Source organism: Rhinatrema bivittatum, chromosome 16 (assembly GCF_901001135.1).
Source record: "Rhinatrema bivittatum chromosome 16, aRhiBiv1.1, whole genome shotgun sequence".
Taxonomy (NCBI): Eukaryota; Metazoa; Chordata; class Amphibia; order Gymnophiona; family Rhinatrematidae; genus Rhinatrema; species Rhinatrema bivittatum.
Genome location: NC_042630.1, coordinates 31,313,018 through 31,335,997, shown reverse-complemented (window position 1 = coordinate 31,335,997; position 22,980 = coordinate 31,313,018). Strand labels below are relative to the sequence as shown.

General features: G+C 44.4%; 1 protein-coding gene and 1 long non-coding RNA gene across 3 annotated transcripts in view; one reads left to right on the top strand and one right to left on the bottom strand.

The window, feature by feature from the left end:
- The first annotated feature begins 49 nt into the window (after window positions 1-49).
- LOC115078273 lies at window positions 50-8,996 on the top strand. Its single transcript, XR_003853107.1, has 3 exons — window positions 50-140; window positions 8,569-8,627; window positions 8,849-8,996. It is a non-coding gene; the product is annotated as an uncharacterized LOC115078273 (long non-coding RNA).
- Window positions 8,997-10,652: 1,656 nt separating this feature from the next.
- The window catches only part of OTUD7B (OTU deubiquitinase 7B), a 99,012-nt gene continuing 86,684 nt past the window's right edge, over window positions 10,653-22,980 (bottom strand). For both annotated transcript variants that reach the window (XM_029581082.1, XM_029581083.1), the window contains 2 exons: window positions 16,236-16,320; window positions 10,653-14,872 (listed from right to left, as the gene is read on the bottom strand). In XM_029581082.1, coding sequence (XP_029436942.1) covers window positions 13,571-14,872; window positions 16,236-16,320 — 1,387 coding nt within the window. In that variant the 3' untranslated portion in view covers window positions 10,653-13,570. The remainder of the gene's footprint in view (window positions 14,873-16,235; window positions 16,321-22,980) is intronic.

Genomic DNA, 22,980 nt, shown 5'->3' with positions numbered 1-22,980 from the left:
ACAGCAGCCAAATAATAAGGCACAGAGAACTTCCTGACAAAAAGGAACTACAGCCAAGATCTTTAAAAATGGCTACTCGGTCCACACTGAAGAGGAGGTGAAAGCCCTCCGCAGCAAGCAAGACAAACTAGCTCTTTCAGGTACAAGAACGTGCTTCAGCTCTGCTCATGAATGCTCTTCCAGTCCAATGAATGTAAATAGGAGGGTTACGATGCCTTCCTCATGTTTCACATTAGAACTATGCAAAAGTTGGCAGCGGGACTGTGTTAGAATTCCAAATCCACTCCCTTCTCAGAATGTTAAATGCTGTCATGAAAAGGCAGCTTAGACGCTTGCATACGAGGGAGCACACCAAAGGCTGCAATGAGTGGCACCACCATCCCCTTGATGAGCTGGTACTTGTTGAAACTTAAGTAAATCTCCTGCAAGACATTATTGTTGACAAGAACCTTAACAGATGGCATTGCCCATACTTATGCATTGCATCAGTCTGTGTTAAGATGGCTGCCCTCAATGACACTAGAAGAAATACTTAGAGTTTCAGAAAAAGCAGCTCCCCGTGCAACATTGTTTTGTACATTAATTTTGGAAATGGAGCAGGGTCCTGTGTATCGAGGGTGCCATGTTTTTCCCCAGATCAGCTTTATAACTGGCCTGCAGTCTGCATCTGAATCAATCATGCTGTGCAATCAGGTCCAAACCTCAGCAGGCATTGGGGTAACCCCCACGGAGCAGCAAGTACAACTCTAGACCAGTGGTTCTCAACCAGTGTGTCGCCACACTTCCCGGTCCCCCGCTGACCCAGCTGCTCCCCCTACCCGAGCAAGACAGGTCCTACACCCGGGCTTAAAACGCTGAAAGCCCGGGCGGAACGCGGCAGGAGAGCAGGAGTCAGCGGCACTGGCGTGCTCTTTTCTTCCTGCCCGGCAGAGGAAGTGGTGAGCAGCAGGTGCGTGCACAGGAAGAAGAGACCTTGCTAGTGCGCTCAGCATCGGCCCAAAGAAAAGAAGAGAGGTGCGGTCTGACGAATGAGCAGCGCAGCTCAGAGAAAAACAAAGATTGTCATCAACCGATGGGACTCCTTTCTCCACGAGGGCTGAAAATGAAGGAGGTTGCTGCTGCCTTTAGGGTTAGAAGTGGAGGAAGCTGCTGCTGCCACTAGTTCAGGGGAGGGGGGAGAGTGAGTGAATGAGCAAGCATGTGTGTGTGAGAGCATGTATGTGAAAGAGAGTATGTGTGTGAGAGCATGACTAAGTTTGTGATTGAAAATCTGTTTGTGTGAAAAAGTATGTGTATGTGATTGAGAGCTGGTTTAGGTGAGGGAGCATGTGAGTATGTGATTGAGAGCCTGTGTGTAAATGAGAGAAAGAGAGGACATGTTTGTAAGCATGTGAATGAGAGTCTGTGTGTGAGAGAAAAAGACAGCATGTATGTGTGTGATTGAAAGCCTGTGTGTGTGTGTAAGCGTGAAAAGATAGACAGCATGTGTGTAAATGTGTAATTAAGAGCCTGTATAAGTGAGAGAGAAAAAGCTCGTGTATGTGAGGGACTGAGAGCCAGTGTGAGAGAGAGAGAGGAGAAAGTTGCAAGCAAACCATCCCTCCTCCTGCTAATTCAAAACAATCTCAGGGAACCTGGACATCAAGCATTCCCAGGTATGCAGAGCAAAATATTTTTTGTATCCTTATTATTTTTCAGTATTGGGTCTTTGTGTCTTATTTTGAAATATTTTATTGGTATCTAGAAAATTTTGATGAGTTTTTAATTATTAGATATTCCATTCATCCGCTGTTTTGAAATAATCTGTTTTTGTTAGTATGGTTTTACTGCTACTGCTTTTATATTTCTTGATTTGGTTTATAAGGACTGGTGATGTTTCTTTTTTTCCTTTGTTGCACTGTATACAGAGACTCTGGCTTGTTGCAGTTTCCAATTCAGCTTTTGTCTGCATGCTTCTAGTTATGCGTTTTGGTCTCTTTATTCCTTTTTAGGTGAGGGTCAGCACATGTGATTCAGATGAGGATTTCTGCTGGCGTGTAGTTTGTGTAGGGCTCTATAGCAACCTAACTTGGTCCGTTTTCCTAATAGGAGGTGTCTTGTCTTAAGGCCTGGTGTAATATTTTCAGTGTTGCCTTTTTTTAGGTAAGGCGGTTACTGTTAAGTGCTGGAAATTGGTGCTGTTTTGGTGTGGGATGTTTACCGTTTATGTATCTTTTCCTTGTGTCATTCTTAACAATAAAAATAATACTGGACCTTTATTTTTATTTCCGCCATAAACTGTAATGAGCAGTGTGTCACACATGCGAACATGGTCTGTAATGATGGGAAAAAGGTTGAGAACCACTGCTCTAGACAGTAGTGGTTCAATAGTATCAAGTTTTCAAGAAAGCTGGTGAGATTGGCGTGGAGGAACCATAATTAGAAACCAAACTTCAATGACCACAGGGAGCTGGATTTTTGCACAACAGCCTCACTAACCTTGGCTGTAGGGATTATGACAAAGTTTTGTAATAAGACAGAGGAGGAGGCCTGGATGTTTGGCTTAAGTACTGGTCATGTATGAAGAAAAGGCTGAGGATGGCAAGGCCTGGAAAGGTCTACTAGTGGAGGTGGTGGAAAGCATTTCTGGAATAGATTTCTGGTCATGCTTGGGAGGGCAATAGTAGGAAGAAGGTTGAGCGTCAGATAACAGAAATTGTGGGGTTGGTGTTGGGTTGCATATGGGATTTTATAGGTGCGTCTACCTGAAGCAGACAAATTTGAACTGGGCAGACTGGATGGGGTGTTTTGGTCTTTAGCGGCTGTCATTTACTACAGTGGCATAGTCAGACAACAGATGGAAGCAGCTAGATGCAGAAACATGCACATTTGTTGTAACTTGCCTTGAGGCCATTCTTAGTAAAAAGCAGATGATTAAATGTCTATAAATAAAGAGCATCAATTGTAGTTGAAGAGCCCATGTTCTGTTGGTCTCTGGGACGGATACATCCAATCCCAAGTTAGAAGCCAAGGAAATAGAGAATAGATTACAAGCATGTTTGGAGGAGATTTGGGTTCACATCTTACCTTTCGGACAGCACACGAGCAGTCTCCATTACTACATCATCTTCAAGCTGGCACCACATTTCTACAGGGGGGCTCTCCAAGGTTACGCACTCTGCGGCCTTTTTAACATTTACCCATCCCCTTTTGTATATCGCTGGCCTGCTTTGGCCTGAATTAAAAAAAATGTCTGCATCCAGTTTATTTGTGCCCAACAGAAACTGTGGTTGGCAGCTAGAGCTCCAGAATAGTTATTTTTCATCCATCTAATTTTGGCTCACTTACACCCTGCAGAAAACAGCGGTCATGATTGCCTCTGAATGATGCCCCTTCTTTTTTCCTGAAGTCTGTTAGCATTCATAGTTTCTGTATTATCCTGCATTCAGAGCTTATGCTGAAGCCTCAAATTAGATCCCTGGTTAAGTGAAGGATGCTGTGTAAGTTAAAACCTCTTGTCTTCAGGACTAGTTTAAAGGCTGTTTTTTAGTTGGGTTTTTGTCTGGTTTGGATTTTTTAGGGTTTTTTTGTATACTGATTGTTATATTATTTCCGTTCTACTAATTTTGCTCTCTTAGTTATGTTCATTTGTAATACACCATGAACAAGCAGAATATACTTTTTTAAATAAAATGATCCAAAGCCTGATTGATTTAGCTTCATGGCCTTATTCTCGTTTGCAAATCTACTTTTCTTCCTTAATATACACCAAATGAAATGCAAGCTAAGCAGCTTTAAAGCTGGAATCACTTAGATCGCGCCTGCAGAACCCAGTCAGTCAGATTCCAGCCATTCCGAAGGCAGAAGCTGGATGCTCTGAAAACCCTTTGCTAGGAATCTGGCAACTGAATAAAGCTGGGAAAAACCAAAATGGCATTTCCTGTAGGGTTATAAACAAGAACAGTAGGGAAAGAAAATAGAAAGAGATGACTCATTTAAAATAGCCAGAGGAATCCAGTTCTGGGGTTTTACAAAAAAAAGTCACCTCCTACGTGGCAGAGAGAGAACAATTCTCCGTACAGAAAGCAATCCTTCCCGAAACTGTACATCTAGTGCTGTTAACAGGTTATTGAATATTAAAGCTTTTATTAGGACAACACAAAAATAATCCAAAGCTGATCCTGTACAGGAGCTGTAGAGCACCCCTGAAAGCCATAAAGGGAGGAGGAATAGCCTAGTGGTTAGAGCAGTGGACTACAAACCAGGAGACCAGCATTCGAGTCCCGCTGTCGCTCCTTGTGACCTTGGGCAAGTCACTTTACCCTCCATTGCCTCAGGTACAAAAAAAAAAACAACTTAGATTGTAAGCCCTCTGGGGATAGAGAAATACCTTCAGTACCTGAATGTAAACAGATGTGATATGTCGGTATATAAAAATAATAAATAAAAATAAATCTGAGTAGTACATTGCATGCCAAAGATTCATACACGTCATTGGCTGTAGATAAACAAAGCAGTTCTCAAAGCCATTGACACAACTGACAATTACTGCTCTTAAATTTGGAATTTACAAATTGCACCTTTTATTTATCCACATTAAAAAAAAAAAATTGGAGCATGCCTTTGGGGGTTTGTTTAGATCGAGGGGGGCCATGGTCTACATGCATGACATTTCTCGGCTGCTCACACAAAAGAGCAGGTGCAAACTACACAGTTGGTCTGAACATGCTTACTTTGACAATTCATCTAAAGGGAACAGTTCCCTTTGAAAAGTCTGCACATTAAACCCTCAGAACAGCAAAAGCTATAAACAATGAATCCACTTTGCATTCAACATAGCATTTGAAGTATTTTTGGATACTTTGTGCCATGTAGGACCAGATACAAACACAGCAGGGCTCTACTCTATCCCGCACCTGTGTCTGGTGGGAGCAGAATAAACTGAAATGAATGCCAAACTCCACCTCAAGACCATTACTTCAGCTTGCTTGCTGTCTCTCTGCTGGGCAGTGAGTGAAAGCCTGGGCACAGATGAAAATAAAAATGCATTGCAGAAGAACCAGTGCACAGCACCATCTAGTGGTCAGGACCACAGTGCCTGTACCCGAAGCGAGCAACGAGAAAAAAAAAACTCAGGAACTTGATTCTTTTTCTGCAAAATGCATTCATTCGTATTGCGTGGTTTGCCTTTCCTCCATCCGACCTGCCACCTTCAAAGCCTGAGAGCCACATGGGAGCACCCGTTACTCACCACCACTCAATTTCAGATTTCAAAATACACATTCTTTGCCCTAAAAAGTGAGGTTGTTCTGCTCCTGGCACCTTTAAGATGGAAAAAAAAAAAACCTGGATAGGACAAAGGTGCCACTGTGGTACGAGTTTTATTTCTGTCCGGGACAGAGAGCGCCCTGTTGTTTCAGGATAGCCGGCTCTTCCTGGACATCCTTGGCTCGTTTTGTTTTTACATTGAACTTTTTGGTAAGAGCATATTTGGAAAGCTCTAGGGTGGGTGGTGTACTGAGTCAACACAACTTGCCTGAGTGCAGTGCAAACCTTTTTTTTTTATGGCTGACTAGGGGAGAATATAAAAACATTCTTCCTCCTTCCTGCTGCTGAAGCTTCAGTCACGGATGGTGCCAATGATCACAGCATGCAGAACCTGCTCTGTCACACTTTTTTATACTGTGGTATAGCATCTTCCACTCAACCACAGAGGCCCATAGAGTCAAAACCTCATTAATAGGTATGGACATGGGACCCCTCAAGTTTCAAATTAAATTCTGAGGTTCATTAGCACAATTACTCAGTTTCCATCCACAAAACAACACACACAATTCTGTTTTGTCTTGCAAAATTCAGGACCCACCCACCTCCCCCACTCTCAGGCCAATCCAATACAGGGCCCTCACCTGACCGCACTGTGGAACCTGCTCTGGGCAGGTGTTAATTTCTGAGCAGCCCAAAAGGGTACAGAAAAGCAGAAAATACTGCTTTTCTGTACATTCTCTGCCAATATCATGGCAGTATTAGGTCAGAGGAACCAAAAGGTAAAAGAAAAAGTGCCAGCAGGCAGGGTAGGAAGACAGATGCTCGTAAAACTGAGCGTCCCCTTTCTGCACCTGCTGACTGCCACCTCTCCTGGGTGCCCACTGCCACGGAGGCACTAGGGCCACTCATTTAGCCCTAGCACCTCCTTGGCAGCATGACCAGTCATTTAGGAAAGCAGGTGCTCAACACTGCGTGCCCATTTTCCACACAGCTTTATTAGATCGGCCTGAATGATCCTTAGTCCTCAGTGCCCACCATCTAGCACAGGAGCAGGGCCTGAGTGCTGCTTCCTAATTCTGTTCAAGTTAAACTAATGGCTCAGTTTTTGAATAATGGAGTTTATTACAACAACATTGAGAAAATAAATACAACTAAAATTCTCAGAGGAAAATGAACTCAAAACCAAAAAGAAGAGATCTGCAAGTTCAGACCAGGGTCCCATCTGTCTTGAGCTGCCATCAAAGTGTGAAGATGTTTGATTTATTTTATTTTTTTATTTGTTTTTATATACCATTATTCGGTTTAGCCATCACAACGGTTTACAGAATCAAAACAATCAGATAAATTATACATAGTTGCTACAAGCGTTGGGGCCCATGCACAAATATTAATGCTGCAAATTACACATCTCCACTATGCCTGTGGTCCTACGGGTACTCTGCAAGCTCCTTCTCCAAGGGAAACTTCTTTGCAGAATTTTGTTTGGGTGGTGCGCAGAATGCAGCTCCAAACTGTACGTTTGAAATCGCACTTAGCAATTTGATGATGTAATCTCTCAGGCCGATGCACTACCCTGCGCATCCATAACCCCTTATGCAATAAGGGGATTAGCACATCTAAACCAGCACCTAGCTAATAGCGCTCATCTCCTGTAAATGCCATGTCCATGAGGCTATTAGCTATTGCCCCTCAAAAACTGCCAGCCCGAGAGTTGGCATTAAGTTTTGAGGAGCCCCAAAAGATAACAGAAAAGCAAAAAAAAAAAAAAAAAAAAATACTGCTTTTCTGTAGTTCCTGCAATTTAATACCATGGCGATAAGTTGGAGGAACCAAAAATGTAGTAACCTAAAAATAAAAGGTCTTGCAGGCAGTCAGGTTAGGAAAAACAGACCAATTAACCAACATCCATGTTCCTAACCTGAGGCTCCTAAAACTGAGCCTCCTTTCTCCCTGGCACATCCTTTTTAGTGTGGCAGCGCATTTGCCTATTGCATCAAGTGCCCAGGTGATGGTGCACGCGTTATCCCGGTTGGACGCACGTTTTTAAGCAAGTCGGTATTGCACCAGCCTATCTGTGCACAATTTCCCTCAGCAAGTGAGAAGTATGCCTGTGAACTCGCATGCACTTCTACCCACGCAGGAGGGGGGAGGTTCTATGAATATAAACAGGTTCCCTTGCAGAAAAACTTCGAGTATTGTCCTCTGAATATTTAAGTGAGCAAAATGCACAATTATGCAAAGCAGCTCATGTACATTGTGTTAATGTAGTGTTAAAAGGCAAATAAGGCTTGCTTACTGCACTATCTAGTAAAGGCTTTGCACCCTTTAGTGCATTAAGATGCACTGTAAAATATATATTATTATTTTTTAACACAGTTTAGCTCCTGCTCCTTTGTACTTCCAGCTCAAATCGTAACAAAGGCTGTGATCTGGTACTAGAAGCCTTCATGCGTAACTCTTCAGGATTCCCCCCCCCTCCCCATGTTATACATTCCCTCCAAACTTATTTTAGCCCACTTGTTGCAAGAGTCCAGAGATGGCGGCTGTGCACTCGGGCTCCTTCTGGAACTCTACAAAGGCCCTTACCCCGGCTGCTAAGTGTCACCACTGCCCTCCACAGCATCCCCGCCCCGGGGCAGTTAGGGACGCAGACATGATAAAGGCTGCACCAGGGGCCTCCTCATGCTATTATGCAGTACTGGCCACGGTCCTCGGCTCCCTTGGACAGGGGTGTGGGGCCTGGCATTCAAAACATAGCCTGCTTGTTGCCTCTATGGGGGTGGAAGGGAGCAATGTCACATTTTCTCCTCACTCACTTTTCTCTTTCCCTCCCCTACCACACCCACTTCTATCCAGTGTCTCTCTCCCACTGATCTTCTCCATTGCATCCCAATAGTTCCTCCAATCCCTTCACTCATACCCCACAGCATCTTTTATCCTGACTCAGTTTCCCTTTCTCCCTTCCTCTCCCTCCACTCAACCCCCCCTTGATCCTTTTGCCCTTGCTCGTGTGGTCACCAGCAGTAGAGGTGGCTGGGCCTGGGCTGATGGTGTGATAAGCAGGTAGCCAACCTACCCAGGAGGGTCAGATGCAATGGGGCCTATCTTTTTCTTAAACAGCCTCCTAACTTGTGCTGGGAACTAGCACAAATCAAAGCCATGTGACTGCTTACCCATGTCTCAGGGAAAGCAGCTCCAATACTCTGTTCTTGTTTGCTTCCCTCAAGAGTTGGGGGCCATACATAATCTATGTAACTACTGGTTCTGTTTCTGCAAGGGAGCCAGAACTGATGTATACTGTTCTCTGCTCCGCTTTCTCAGGTCCTAGAAGGCTGTGCTCGGTTCTGCCAGAAGTTAAGCCCTCAATAAATGGACATAAGGTAGGTAAAGAGGCTGAAAGTTGTGAGCAATAGTTCCATTCATCAAGGACAATTGGCACTACTGCTCATACGTTTCAAGCTTGTGCCAATTCACACCCTTTTTTTGTGTCTGTTCTTTGCTCTGCAGTGTCTGCTTCAGTATCATTCCCTGCAATACAGCCAGGGGGAGGGTCTGGATTAGGAAGCAGAGTGTTACCCCCCTCCCTTTCTCTTCCCTGCAGGCTGCCTGGAGGGACCACCACGGCTGCTCTGCCTTTTAAGCCTGAAAAGATGTGCCGGAATGCAGTCCTGGCTGTTCCCAAATTAAGTATAAAGTATTGACCATTTCTCTGTTATAAATAAACTGGGTACAATGGCCCACCTACCTTATTCAAAACTATTCCATTATTGGCAGTGGGCTGTTGGGAGTTATATGTTGCTAATGAATCACACAGAATAAACCCGCTTTAAGACAAACTGCTGTAAGTTTAGCTGCACAACCATGAAATTCACAGAGCGCCTGTGGGACCTCAGTGTGGACTAAATGGTTAAACCTATGGGCCAGGTAGTGTAATGTGCCTCTGAGGTGGAAAGAAACTTGGGGCAGGGGAGGGGGAGCACACCAGCAAACATTTGTTTAAATCCATTTATGGGAGGATAGTGGGATGCAATGTTTTAAGCATCTTGGGACTTGAGTTAAAATCCTGTACTCCCATTCATTCAATATGAAGGCAAGAGGATTCCCGTTTTAGGCAAGGATAACAAGAAACCTTTACACCGTACCTTTCCCCATCCACCACTCCCGAGGTGCCATTTCGCATTGCACCTTGCTGAAGTGATAAAGTGGATGAAAGCTGCTATATCAATCCAGCATGACTGTTTTACCACAGCTTTGGTTTGTGACTTTTTGCTGGAACTTAACAGCAAGCTGGAGCACCACACATCAGTCCAGCACTTATATATGCCAGTAGCCTGCTGCACCATTTCATTTCTAGCACTGCAATCGTGTCAGCAAACTCTATGGAAAGTTCTTCGCACAATCACTGAAAGCAGAGCCTACACATCCCAAAGAGTCACAAAAACTTTTTTTGATGTCAAATTGCCTTTATTTAGCAATATTTATATTCAAGGCATCTTTAAAAAGCATTTTGCAAAAAGGAGGCATTTAAAAAGAACAGTATGTTTAAAAAACAATCAGGGCTTCTATACTGTTTGGACTGCCCCCCACCCCCCCTGAAAGTAAGCAAATGATCCCCAAGGGTCAGTCAGACACCAGAATACTCCCTGAAAAAGCAGAAATCATGGGAAAATGCAACGGATTCCCTGACTTCCTTGGCAGACACAAAGCCCTAATCATTACAAATAATGAACTGCAACACTACTAACAGAATTGGACAGGCAAGGATGGCTTAAGTCGCCATGGATCCTGCACAGAAATGTATGGAGAGCTAACACTGTTGGGAGCCCTTCACAGGCCCTCTGCATCTGAACTCAAGTTGGCTGCTGGGCTCCTTGCAACATCAAACACAAGTTTCATAAATCAGTCACAATGGAAAAGCAATTACAGATAAGATGGCAACAGTTATGTGAGATTGTCGCAATGTATGTTATTTGCAAGTCAGGCAAACAGTTCAGTATTTCCTTAAATAATCCATCACAGTTTTCTTAGGCTGGCCGTCTTCCCAAAGCGCAAGTTTCATAGTAACAAGCAGTGATGATTTTGGGATAAGTACACTTTAATCCCCTCTACTCCCAGACTAAGAGCAACAGGGTAAGCTTGACATTTAACATAATTGCATAGTTCTGGTGTGTAACTGAAAACTGGTTTGTTCTTAAAGCTTTCATTGAAAAATTAAGAAAAAAAAAAGTCAATGGGTTGCATGGTCCTAGTCTATCAAACCCTGTACTAGAATGGCTGGAGTGACACGAATTTTACATTTGTGCTCTACATGTAGAAAGGTTTGTGCAAACACTGCAGTGCGAAAAGCAAATCCACCTCAGCACATCTCTGTGCACTCTAACACCAAGGTGGAGTCAGTGGAGCTAAAATACATTACATACATTTAAAACTGAGGATGCTTAATTCAGCGGCTTTTTTTTTTTTTAATTTTTTTTTAAATAGGTGCAAAACCTTTACAATCTGCCCAGTTTCTTCTTCAAAATTTCATTCTAAGATCTGACAATATCAAAAATATTTTTTTTTTGTTTTTTTTTCTATTACATCATGCTAAAGGTTAACAAAGGCCCACCAAAACTGAGCCAAATTCTTTCTATTCGTCGGAACAGAGGTAGTGTGGAAGTAACTGCAGGCCAAGCAGAAATAATCAGCTTACAAATTATTTTGTTGAACAAAGTGTTTAAGTAACAGCAGACTGCTTAGTTCATTTTTTGCATTCGATTCCAGGTCTGCAAAGACGCCCCTCTGCCAGTTCTACTTGTCCATGCTAAAACATTATTGCTTTGTGGCTCCGTTAGTTCAGCCTCAGGGCGATTCTTACTGTGTCAGAAAAAGCAAAATTTTCACAGTACTTCTGGATGAAAACTCAAAACACTCCGTATTGCTTACCTTTTATTTTTTTTAAATAAAAGTTCTAAAAAAAAAAAAAAAAAAAAGTCAAGCTCACTGCTTAAGAGAAAAGCCTTGAGTCAATTGTGAAGCGGCATGCTCAGAAAAAAAAGGTCAGTGAGAGGGGATGGTCACCTGGACAGTAAATAAAGACACATGTGTGACTTCCAAGTCATGTCTGCTCAGTGTACTGGTTAAAGTGGGCCATGTGACAAAGTAGCTGGAACGCTAACGGTACGCTTGGGTACCTGAGGGAGAAGGAAGTAATATTAATCTTTAAGACACAATTTTTAAGGACAGAGGAGGGTGCCGGGCCTGCAACGCAAGCCACGCATAAAGAGGCTTACGAAAATTTAAACAGCACTTAAATATCCAACCCTCTTCAAAGTACAAGCCAGTAGCATTTTCACTATTAAAAACTCCAGGTCAATGGATCATGGGGGGAAGCTGAACAGAAGGAGCTTAGAGCAAATACTTATTTACTAAGGAGATGTTAGATAGACCAAGAGCAGAGGTGGCAATGAGTACCACCAGATATGATCCAACAAGGAAATTCTAGTCCATGGACTTCACACAGCAATCTCTGAAAAGGACCATAGTACTGGGGAACCACATGGCACTTCTCATTGGTCCTAAAACCTCATTCCACTCTTTTTTGGTATTTGAACTACTGTGAACAATATTAGAGACTTCAAGGTACTTATTCATGTCCCAAAGCCATTAGTAATGAAGTGGATAGCTGAGGATTGTGTATTTTACCGGTGGCTTTCCAAGTTGAAGACGGAGTTTGGTTGGTTCCTGAAAACGGGGCTGGCACATTTCAATGCTGGGCTGTGTGTGTTTGTAGGAAGAATATGGGAGGGTGCAAAAAGGCACTTGATGCTATTTGTGAATTGCCCTGATGGGTATTTCCAGATGACTGCAAGTCGGGAAAAGTATAATGTTCAGATAAAAAATGCCATCAAAAACTGCCCCTCTTATTTTGCAATTTTGAAAAATTATTAAAAAAAAAAAAGTGGCGGCATAAGAAGTGCCATGTGATTTTCCACTAATCCTTTTTCAGGGTGGCAGTGTGCATTCTACGAGACCAACCTTTAGCTATTTGAATAATAGAATGGCAAGAGACCATACTTGGGATAGATACAGAGGGCAGTGGAAAGATGTCCAGATGTCATGTTCGGTCTGCAGTGCCAAGTTACTCAGACAACTGGGTTGGCCAAGAAGTCCTTATCTGCCAATTAAGTTATGATAGTAAACTTGTTCTCTCTCTTAACTACACTGTTATAGAGGGAAATTAGAATAAATGGTCTGGATGGGTTCCTTCTGGAAAAAGAGGACACCAAACCATACGATGACAGTTAATCATTTCTGTTTGAGAAAACACCACCTCCTGACCTTACATTTGGTTCTCTCGTTGCAGTATCAATTTTTAAACTAGTAAACTAAGTGAATATGAGTTGGAAGTCACTCTGCAGTCTTACAAATGGAAGGTGTCATGTTCTACAAAGACTTTCATAACTGGGACAGTTCTAGTGGTATGTGTTAAACCTAAAAAAAACTAAGGCCTTTATTCAGAGGGCCTAATCCAGATTCAAAGCCTTGGCTGCAGAGCAAGATTTACTCCACTGTGGCTCCTGAATCTAACTGGCCAGATCAGGGCTTCTACTACAAAGTGCTTTGTGCAACCAGTTGTTACCTGATCAGCCTGTGTGCCCCGATATGGGCAGGGACACCTTTCTGCACCCAGCTAAAGATGTGTATCCAGACCAAGTCTTAAGGCTGTTTGTTAAAAAGGCACTACAGAAATAAAAGACCCTGACTACCTTCGCGACGAGTAACTGTACTCACTATCTATTTTGAAACTTTTGCATCAAATCTGTTTTTCACTCCAACAAGTTTAGATGGTGAAGGCGAGTACGCCTGACCACATGAGCAGTAAAATTCCTAGCTTCTGCCCTCCCAATGTGTTAGAATGTCAACAAAAAGCTTTGGTCTCATTGTATTGCAGTGGTGCTCAGCTAAATTATTTCACCTTAAAAATGTTAGCTCTAGTGCTGCAGTACTCTGTACGATATTTGAATTTCTGTTGTGTAACAGGGGTTGCACCAAGAGCCACAGTGCTTCAATCACCCAAGAAAGCTGGTGAGCTCCCCTCACACACCTACCTTGAAGTCTTCAGTCTTTTATCTGAGCATGCCCCCTACAATGGCTTGCCAGCTTCTTAGCAGGCCCAAGTCTGTCTGATACAATGCCTCTCACATGCTGTGCACCTCCCGGGAGCTGAGCCCTGTAGTGGAATCACTCTCTCAGCCAATCCCTTCAGAAAGGGGAGGGGTAAGCAAAGGGTGGCATATTGCATTTCCCATGCCTTATGAGGCCTAGTGTTCACCTCAACAATTCAGAACCTATGTATTAGTGCCTCTCGTTCCCTTTCCTTACGTTTTAGTTCCTCCCTGTAACAACAGGAGCAGAAATTCCCAGTTTCCGGGCGTCCATAAAAATTGCAGTTTGCTTGCTTGCATTTGGTCTGCTGGACATTATAAAGTATTCGATTTTTGCTTTTGTCCGTGTTAGGTGCCTTCTGCAAGCTGTCCTGCTCCGTGTATTCTTGGTAGCCGTTGCTGTGGGGTGCACAGGAAAAGCCATCACATTCCACAGAATAACCCGGAGGTACTTCCATCTCCGGGGACGAAAGCTTTCCTAGGTGGGATGGGCTGGTTTGGTAGGGGTGGGATCGTCCCTGTGTACAGTGGCGGGGAAAAGTAGCATAGGAAGGCATATTGTTGCAGGGCCCACCTGCAACCTGCCTTCTGGAGTCTTGGTAAGTGGGAGGCTGCAAACCATCTGACGTGTTCATCATAGAGGGTCTGGGAATTGTGAAGACTCCAGAGCAACTGGAAGGGAGATGTGCTACCTTAGTTCCCATGGATAAATCCGTGCTTTGAATGCCGTAGCTGGGTGGAGGCTGGGGATATGAAGGGTTCATGAGTAGATCTTCAGCTTTGGGTGGGCTGGTTTCCTGCTCAGGTTTTTTGGCCAAGCCACCGTTCCCCATGGCCTTCTTCTCCATTTCTTTCTGCTTCTGCTCAGCCCAGTAACGCTCCTCGGCATCTGCTAGGTACCTTTGGATCATCTCCTCCTGGTAAGGGTGCCGGTTGCTGGTCTTTAGGAGGCTGGCAAAGATGAATTTGCGCTCTCCTTGCATGGCAGCTCGCAGGATGCCGAGGCTCAGCTTCACATCGTTGCTGTATTTGTAAGCATCTGCCTGCTGCTTGTCTGCTGATGCCTTGGACTTTTCAGCCAAGGTGGCCAAGTCACTTTGGGAAGTCTCCTCTCTACTCTCCTTCTTCAACTTAAAGGAGTTTTTCTTTTTTCTCTCCAAGGTTTCGCTTTGTCCATTGCTCATCCCTCCTTTCCCACTTTTATTGTGCATCAAACCTCCCACGTTCTTCTTCAGTTTACTTCCTATGCTCTTGCCAAAGCTACCCAACTTGTTGGCAACAGAGTCTGCCCTCTTCTTCTCCTTCTCCTGGTCCTTCTTTGGTTTATCTTTGTCTTTATCCTTGCCGAGCTTGCTGCCGCTGTTGCTAGTAGAACTGCTGCCAACAGATTCTTTGTCGGACTCTCCCGAATCGGCAGCTGATCGAGTGTCGTCTCCAGCAGAAGCAGTTGGGGATTCTGGTTGAGCAAGAGGCGCTTGCTGAAACGAAGAATATTAAGATGGTTACGGTGGCTCGGAAATGAGACACATTAAATTGTCTATTGGCTACTGCTGTCCCTCTTGTTTTCCTACCATCAGATTTAGCAGGAAGGGCAAGAACAGAGGTTAACAGAACTCCATTTCACAAGATTTCAACGCAAAACTTTTTTTTTTTTTTTTTTAAACATTTGTTTCACACGGATTCTGCTGCACCCAATACTGAAATACCATTTCCTAGAGACCCCAGCACAAACCATGCACACAAAATTAACAAGGAAATCTCTCGATCTGTGAGCAGCAGTAACTGCCACTGAGAGTTAAGCTGCTCTGTCGTATTCCTCCCAAGAACAGTGAAATAGTTTAAAATTTCCAGTCTGGAGATCCTGAGATTTGAACCTAGAAACTTGGCTTCTAACCAGGGATGTGACCCACCGAGCTAGTTGAGCGATACATACTTTAGCTTGGTTACTTATTGCTGCCTACGAGACAGATGCCACCTTTGGTTAAATCCAGCAGACATCTGGCAGTGGAAATGTAGCACAAGATTTAAAAGTGTTCCACAGCTATCTGGGGGCCTGTGCTTACATTTAAAAAGAAGATTAAGAGAAGGATATTAAACATAAGAAAAATTATTAGGGGGGGGGGGTATGGGCAACAATTCCTTAGCACAGTTCTAGGAAGGAAACAAAGCCATCTCTTGGCACGATCAGAGGCAAATCTGAATGGCCAAGGAACTGGCTCTAGATTTCCATGAAAAAGATCTGCAGCTAGATTTGGGAATTTACAAGGCGGTTATATGACACCGTTAATTGTCCCAAGTAGATGCTAGCTGCAGGTAGAAATTCATCTCAGAAGTGTTTCGCAGGATACCCGGATTTCAGTGCAGAATGCGGAGCTGTAGCTCAAATCTAGCAAGGACTCCTGGTAAGCATCCCAAAGCACAGTGCTAACACGAGACTGGATTAGGAGTCTGCCACGTCTTGGGATCTGGATTCTCTGCACGGCACTATGTGCTCTGAGAGATGTCTTATGTACTGCCACACTAATTACATGGCACCAAAACACATCTCTTCCTCTGCCATTTATTTTAAGGAAATGTATAAACTGCTTTCCTGATTTTAAACAAATCGATCAATTCTCTTTGTAAAAATACTGTTTGGGCTTCCATGCATGCGATGTAGAAATATAGCACCAGTCCAAAGACAGCAATTTATTATTTTTTTTATCTTTCTATTTGGTAGCATCATAGTGCCTGGCAGCTTCCAGAAAATTTTTGGCAGACGGGGACGGCTGCTAGAAGCCCTGTTGCAATTGCAGAATTTTAACGCCAGGCTCGCATGTTTGGAGAGTCTTAGTTCTTTACCTGCATTTCACAAGGCAAGCTAAGCCACTTGACAGTCATGTAACTGTGCAGCAAATGCAGCTTTGCTTCCAATGATAAGGTGACCCTGAAAGAGAAAACAAACACTACATATAATTTTAAAATACCACCGAAGAGGCTTTACCACTCTTAAGTACGCAAGCAAGGGAAAGGAAGCGCTACACAAATCTCCAAGACAGATACAGTCAGTTTAAGCAAGTTAGGCAGAAATGCTACTTTAAAAGGAAAGACTAATTAATTTCTGATATATGCCTGCTCTCAGCTTAGAGCAGTTAGACCTATGCATTGAAATTTCTTATCACTGAAAGTATGTGGGACCAGAATATATGCATGAAATAGGGAAAAAAATGACTTATTTTTAAATACATCCGCCAGACGGGGATAGACAGTAAAATCATTTGAAAGACACAGGGCAGTTTTATTTAAACAGACAAAATTATACTCTATTCTCCATGGTCAAGCACAAACAGTCCTATAAGATGAGTAACTACATCCGATGATACCAGATAAGTCGTCGTTCTCTCACAGCTCAGAGTTTAGCCCTGCTTTCTGAGCATGTACGGGCCTTCCTACACAAGTTACCATGAGGAATGGTCAGGAAATCTCTCAGTGTCATCATGTCTACCTTCACAATGTCATCAGGAAAAAATTTTTCTGAGAGGAAAGGGAAGAGTCCATTTAAAAAAAAAAAAAAAAGTGTAAGATGTTCCAACTACATTTACATGACTCCTGTGGACATATGTTCCTGAGGGCACCAGCTTACAGGGAGCTGACAAATATGAGCATCCAAGCTCTTTGGACTGGAATAAAATGAAATCCCACTTTCGAGAAACTGAGATTGTGAGAGATCACTGGCATCGAGAGACATAATGCACCTGAAGCACCTAAGAGGCTCAGCGCCAAACTGACTGCGTCAGAGCCAAGAATGATTAGCACCGAAGAGGCACAATACTAATCCACTGGCGCCAAGGCATCGTAGAAAATAGTACTGAAAAGTCAGAGCAGAATCTTCAATGCCAAAACTCGCTGGCACTGAAGAAACAGCAGGGATCACCCAGCGCAGAAAACTCAGCACAGACATTTAGCATGCCACAAGAGGGCTTATACAAAGAAAAGGAAGCACACAGAATCATCAAGTTCTATGTCCTCGGAAGCTTAGAGAAAAAAAATCAAAACACAATCAGGCAGCCAATACAGGATTGTCATGCCTTGTGCAAACATAAATGAGCTTCTTAAAGACATACATGAAGCAAATGCATAACAAATAATACTTCTTTCACTCAACTGGTACTAGGAAGATTAAGAGAATGTCTGTAGACAAACCTAGCACTTTTCCCCCCCCGAAAATAGAGAAAAAGCAAAAATCAGACAGCTCCATTTGTAGAGACCATTTCTGATGATTCATAGAGTTCATGTAACTTCATATTAAACTCAGATATACCATCACCTAATCCACCATTGGACTTGGCACCTGAAAAACCTAAGAGTTCAACATCTGAATTTCCTACAAAAAAAAAGTCAGAATCAATCTCATTCAGTTTAGAGGAAGACTGACTTACAAGGATTTAGCAGAGTTGCTTACCTGTAACAGGTGTTCTCCAAGAACAGCAGGATGTTAGTTCTCACACATGGGTGAAATCATCAGATGAAGCCCAGATGCGGAAAACTTATGTCAAAGTTTCTAGAAATTTGACTAGGCACACTGAGCATGCCCTATACCACATGTCCACGCGGGGTCCCTCTCCAGTCTTAAAACAGAATATAGAAATGAAAAAAAATAGAAATCCAACTCTGCAGGGTGGAAGGTAGGTTTCGTGATGGCTAACATCCTGCTGTCCTCAGAGAAGACCTGTTACCAGTAAGCAACTCTGCTTTCTCTGAGGACAAGCAGGATGGTAGTCCTCCACATGGGTGAATCCTAGCTACAGGCTGCTCCCTAATGTAAAAGGGGACCAATTGACATCCAACCCGGTGGCAACTGGCACAATAATGGTGCTGATGGTAACAAGAGGGGGAGAGAGCCTGAACCCAAATAACAGGCCCCTAGGTGGGAAGAGAGTTGGGTTCTACACCTCAAAACAGATTCTGAAGGACAGACTGGCCAAATCTACTGTGACGGCCATCCATACCCAAGCCATACTGAGATATGAATATGTGGAGAGAATTCCACCTCGCAGCCTTGCAGATCTCCTCCACAGTAACTGCTTGAAAGTGGTCCACCGATGCTGCCATGGCTCTGACAGAACAAACCTTGACATGACCCTTTAAGGTGCAGGCCCACTGGGCATAATATATGCCATTTGGTAGCCAACTGGATAGTGTGTTTGGAAACAGCAATGCCCAACCTATTCCTATCAAAAGAAATAAAAAGTTGGGTGGACAGTCTATGGTCTTCTGTTCGCTCCAGATAGAAGGCTAAGGCTTGCTCGCAGTCCAAACTGTGCAGTGCGAATAGGGCATGGGAAAGAATACTGGCAGGACGATTGACTGGTTAAGATGGAAGTCAATCACCACCTTAGGCAAGAACTTAGGGTGCGTATGCAAGACCACTGTCATACTAAAAATTAGTGCAAGGTGATTAAGTTACTAGTGTCTGGAGCTCGCTGACCCTGTGCGCTGAGGTGAGTACCACCAGAAATATGACCTTCCGGGTCAGGTACTTCAGATCACAGGTGTGCAGTGGCTTAAATGGAGCTTCCATCAGCTGAGCTAACACCACATTGAAGTCCCAAGACATAGTGGTAGGTTCAAGAGCTCCCTGCCAATTGATGTAAGTCAATTCGTTGCATTGTGCGACATTATCGAGACCGCTCAACCCTGCAGCCTGTCACTGAACTGCAAACTTGCCAGCCAGACTGCCCTGGCTTTCAGATTGATGATCTGCATCCCAGCGCCCTTGCACAGACAGCTTCTGACCGTGAGCTCCACAACCATAGAGGCTTGCATCTGTTGACAGTACTAGCCAGTCCAGTGGTGCTAGGGAATTTCCCTTCCTTAGATAATCTGGCTGTAGCCACCACTGCAGTTGGGAGGAGACCATCGGCAGGTGGAGCTGAATCGAATAGTCCAGAGACTGTGGGTTCCACAGAGATAACGGAGTGCTGAAGAGGATGCATATGTGCTCTTGCCCATGGTACCACTTCCAGGGTTGCTGCCGTTAAACCAAGTACCTTCAGATAGGACCATACTGTCGGGTGCAGAGTGTCCATCAATAGACGTAGCTGTGCTATCAACTTCTGAATACCAGCTTCCGGCAGGAAAACCTTGCTGAACCGAACCCCAAGGTATTCCAACGACTGAGCAGGCTGAAGACTGCTCTTGACCAGGTTCACCACCCAGCTGAGCTCCTGCAACAGGGAGACTGCCTTGTGAGTCACCAGGCAGCTCTCTTACAGCAACTTGGCTCGAATCAGCCAGTCGTCCAAATACGGGCGTACTAGGATTCTATCCTCTCTCAATTCTGCCGCAACTACCACCATTACCTTGGATGAGGTCCTGGGAATGGTGGTGGTCAGACCAAAAGGCAGTGCCCGAAATGGATAATGGTGTCCCAGAACTGCGAACTGCAGAAAGTGTTGAAACTCTAGTCGAATGGGAATGTGAAGATATGCTTTGGACAGGTCCAAAGAGGTCTAAATTCCCCCCGATTGCACGGCCACTATCACTGAACGCAAGGTCTCCATGTGAAAATGCATCACCCGCTTTTTATGGTTGACACCTTTGAGATCCTGGATGGGACGATAGGATCCTTCCTTGGGCACAACAAAATTAAATTGAATATCGCCCCATATTTTCTTGAGACATGGGCACCGGAATCTCAGCCCTCAAACTGAGGAGCCTTGCCAATGTATCCTCCACTGCCTGTTTCTTTTGCAAAGAGTGGCAGGGAGAGGCCATAAACACATCCCAAGGAATACTGTGAAACTCCAGCGCATATCATTCTTGTATCATCTCCAGGACCCATGGATCTGAAGTGATCTCAACCCATCCCTCTCCTATTCCCGGGGGTGGGTCGGCAAACCTTCATTGGGAGGCTTGGGAGGATCCACAACCCGAGCCAGTGCCCCCTTTGGGCTGTCTAGGACGAAAGGACTGAGACCTACCAAAAGGTCGAGTCTTCTGAAAGGTCGCTCCTATTATAGGGTCGGAAACGCTTGGCCTCATGTTAAAGGAGCATGGCGTCTGCTTCTTACCCTCCTATAATAGAGGAACTGGCCAGTTTCTCCAACTCGCTCCCAAACAAGAGCAAGCCTTTATTGGGCAATTTTTTTTTTTTCTTTTATCTGTTTATAACTTTTACAAGCATATTCATCAAGCAAAACATTACTTGAATGGAAATACAGGTATCACAAAAGAAAAGAAGATTATACAAACCAACCATATTACAGGAAATGACTTAAATGTCATACCTGTCTAACAAGCCCTCTATTATGATCCAAGATTTCACAACTTCAGGAAATATAATATACTAAATCATTAAACTATAGGACAGTTACTTTTTCTTGAGAGATCTAATTCCCACCACATTAGTGCATTTATTCAGGACCTGGTGAAGAGCTAAGCAATGGTCTACCTTTACTTACTAAAAATTCTGTTTACTGAGATGGTTGAGTAAATATATATGCATTCCCTCTGTGCTTTACTAAACATTTAGAAGGAAGTTTCAGTATAACAAACATCCCTAATTGCACTGCTTGAGGCTTTAACAGAAATTGTCTTCTACGTTTTTGAGATGGTTTAGACAAATCTGGAAACATCTGGACTTTACAACCCAGAAAATCTTCCAATTTATTTTGAAAATACTTTCTAAATACCCAATCTTTATCAGACTAACATAAGTCACCAGCAATGTTGAAGGTTTTGCAAGATTACTCTCAAGAGTCCTTTAATATTGCAGATAAATTTATGCTTGATGGTTGTGCGGGTTGTAATTCCTGTATCAGAATATTCCCATTATTGTTTCCCCTAATGAGTTTCTTCAAAGGAGGGAGGTAATGTATTTTAGAAATAATAGGTAAAGTTGCTTCAGGTAATTTAAGCACCTCCATTAAATATCTCCGCCAAAGCTGCATTGGTGTGGACATCGGAAGTTTGGGAAAATTAATACACCGAATGTTTTTACTCCTTGAGATGTTTTCTAAATTTTCAATTTTAAGTTATAAGATCTGGTTTTCCTTTACCAAAGCATATTGCAAGTCGTTTACCTTTCCCAAGTCAGCTTTCACTGTTAACAGTTCATTTTTAGTTTGAACATTTTCTGCTTCTATTTTTTTCAACTCTTATTTTAATATCTTTCACTGTATTCAACAAAGCTCCCCATTTGTATTGCCATGTTCTTATTTAAATAGTTTATTGCTTCCCAAATGAGCTCCAATGTGAAGGTTTGAGGCCTTACCAAAGTTTTAAGTTGCAATGAAGGAAAATCAGCAAAGCTCTCTCCAGGCCCCATTTCTGTTGGATATTTCGCCAGCTCAAAGTTGAAATCCTGGGCCGCAAAGCTTCCAGCAGGACTTCGGGCCTCGGAGATTCCATCGGGCTGACATATTCAGACAGCCCCAGGTCTCCTCGCTCCTGTTGGAGCCTAACGGCCGGGTTTGCTGGCTGTGATCTCTCCCCAGGGGAGAGTGATGTCATCAGTTCTGGAGCGTAGGAGGGCTCTTTTTCTCCCCTCCCATCGTTCAAACACTCGGCCCCTAACTCCGTCCTATGGCGGTGATGAACGTCCATTGGACCTACAATTGAAGTGACCATCATGTCCAAGGCTTGACGTTCCTTGGCCCTTCTTTAGAGGGCAGAATGAAAAAAATGCCTCAGCGGCAACTTTCAGCAGTAAGCAGGACGCTCATACCCGTCACACTACCATCGCCATCTTGGAAATCCTTAATGGGCAATTTCATTAGGTTAGCCTTGGAAGTTGCATCAGCCAATCAATTTCTCAATGATAACTGACATCTGGCTGCTACCGTGTTTCCCCGATAGTAAGACACCCCTGATAGTAAGACGTAGAGGGAATTTTAGGGGGGTCGGCTAATGTAACACATCCCCCGAAAGTAAGACGTACCTGTCATTTCAAAAAAAAATTATTTTTAAATACCTGTCGGAGGGCCGCGTGGGTCCAGGCGGCTGGCGGCGGGAGCCGGGTGGTCGCGTGTTAAATCTAGGCCGCGGGCGGGTGGGCGCTTGTTCCAGGCGGCGGCGGCGGGGGGGGCGGGTGGACGCGCGTTAGTTCGAGACGGCCGGCGGGTGGTCGCGTGTTAAATCTAGGCCGGGTCGCACAGGCGCGCATTCATTCACTGCCGGTGGGGGCTGCCTCGGCAGCCCCCACCGGCAGTGAATGAATGCGCGCACAGGCCCACAGCGCCTGTGTGACCCCTGCGATTCGGCGGTGGGGGCTGCCGGTGGGGGCTGCGGCAGTGAATGAATTCATTCATCCAGGCGGAGGAGCCGGCTGCTTTCGCCGCTGCCGGCTGCTTTCGGCGCTCAAGGCAGTCACATGCCGTGACGTCACAGCATGTGACTGCCTTGAGCGCCGAAAGCAGCCGGCAGCGGCAGCCGAAAGCAGCCGGCTCCTCCGCCTGGATGAATGAATTCATTCACTGCCGCAGCCCCCACCGGCAGCCCCCAGCGCCGAATCGCAGGGGGTCGCACAGGCGCTGTGGGCCTGTGCGCGCATTCATTCACTGCCGGTGGGGGCTGCCGAGGCAGCCCCCACCGGCAGTGAATGAAT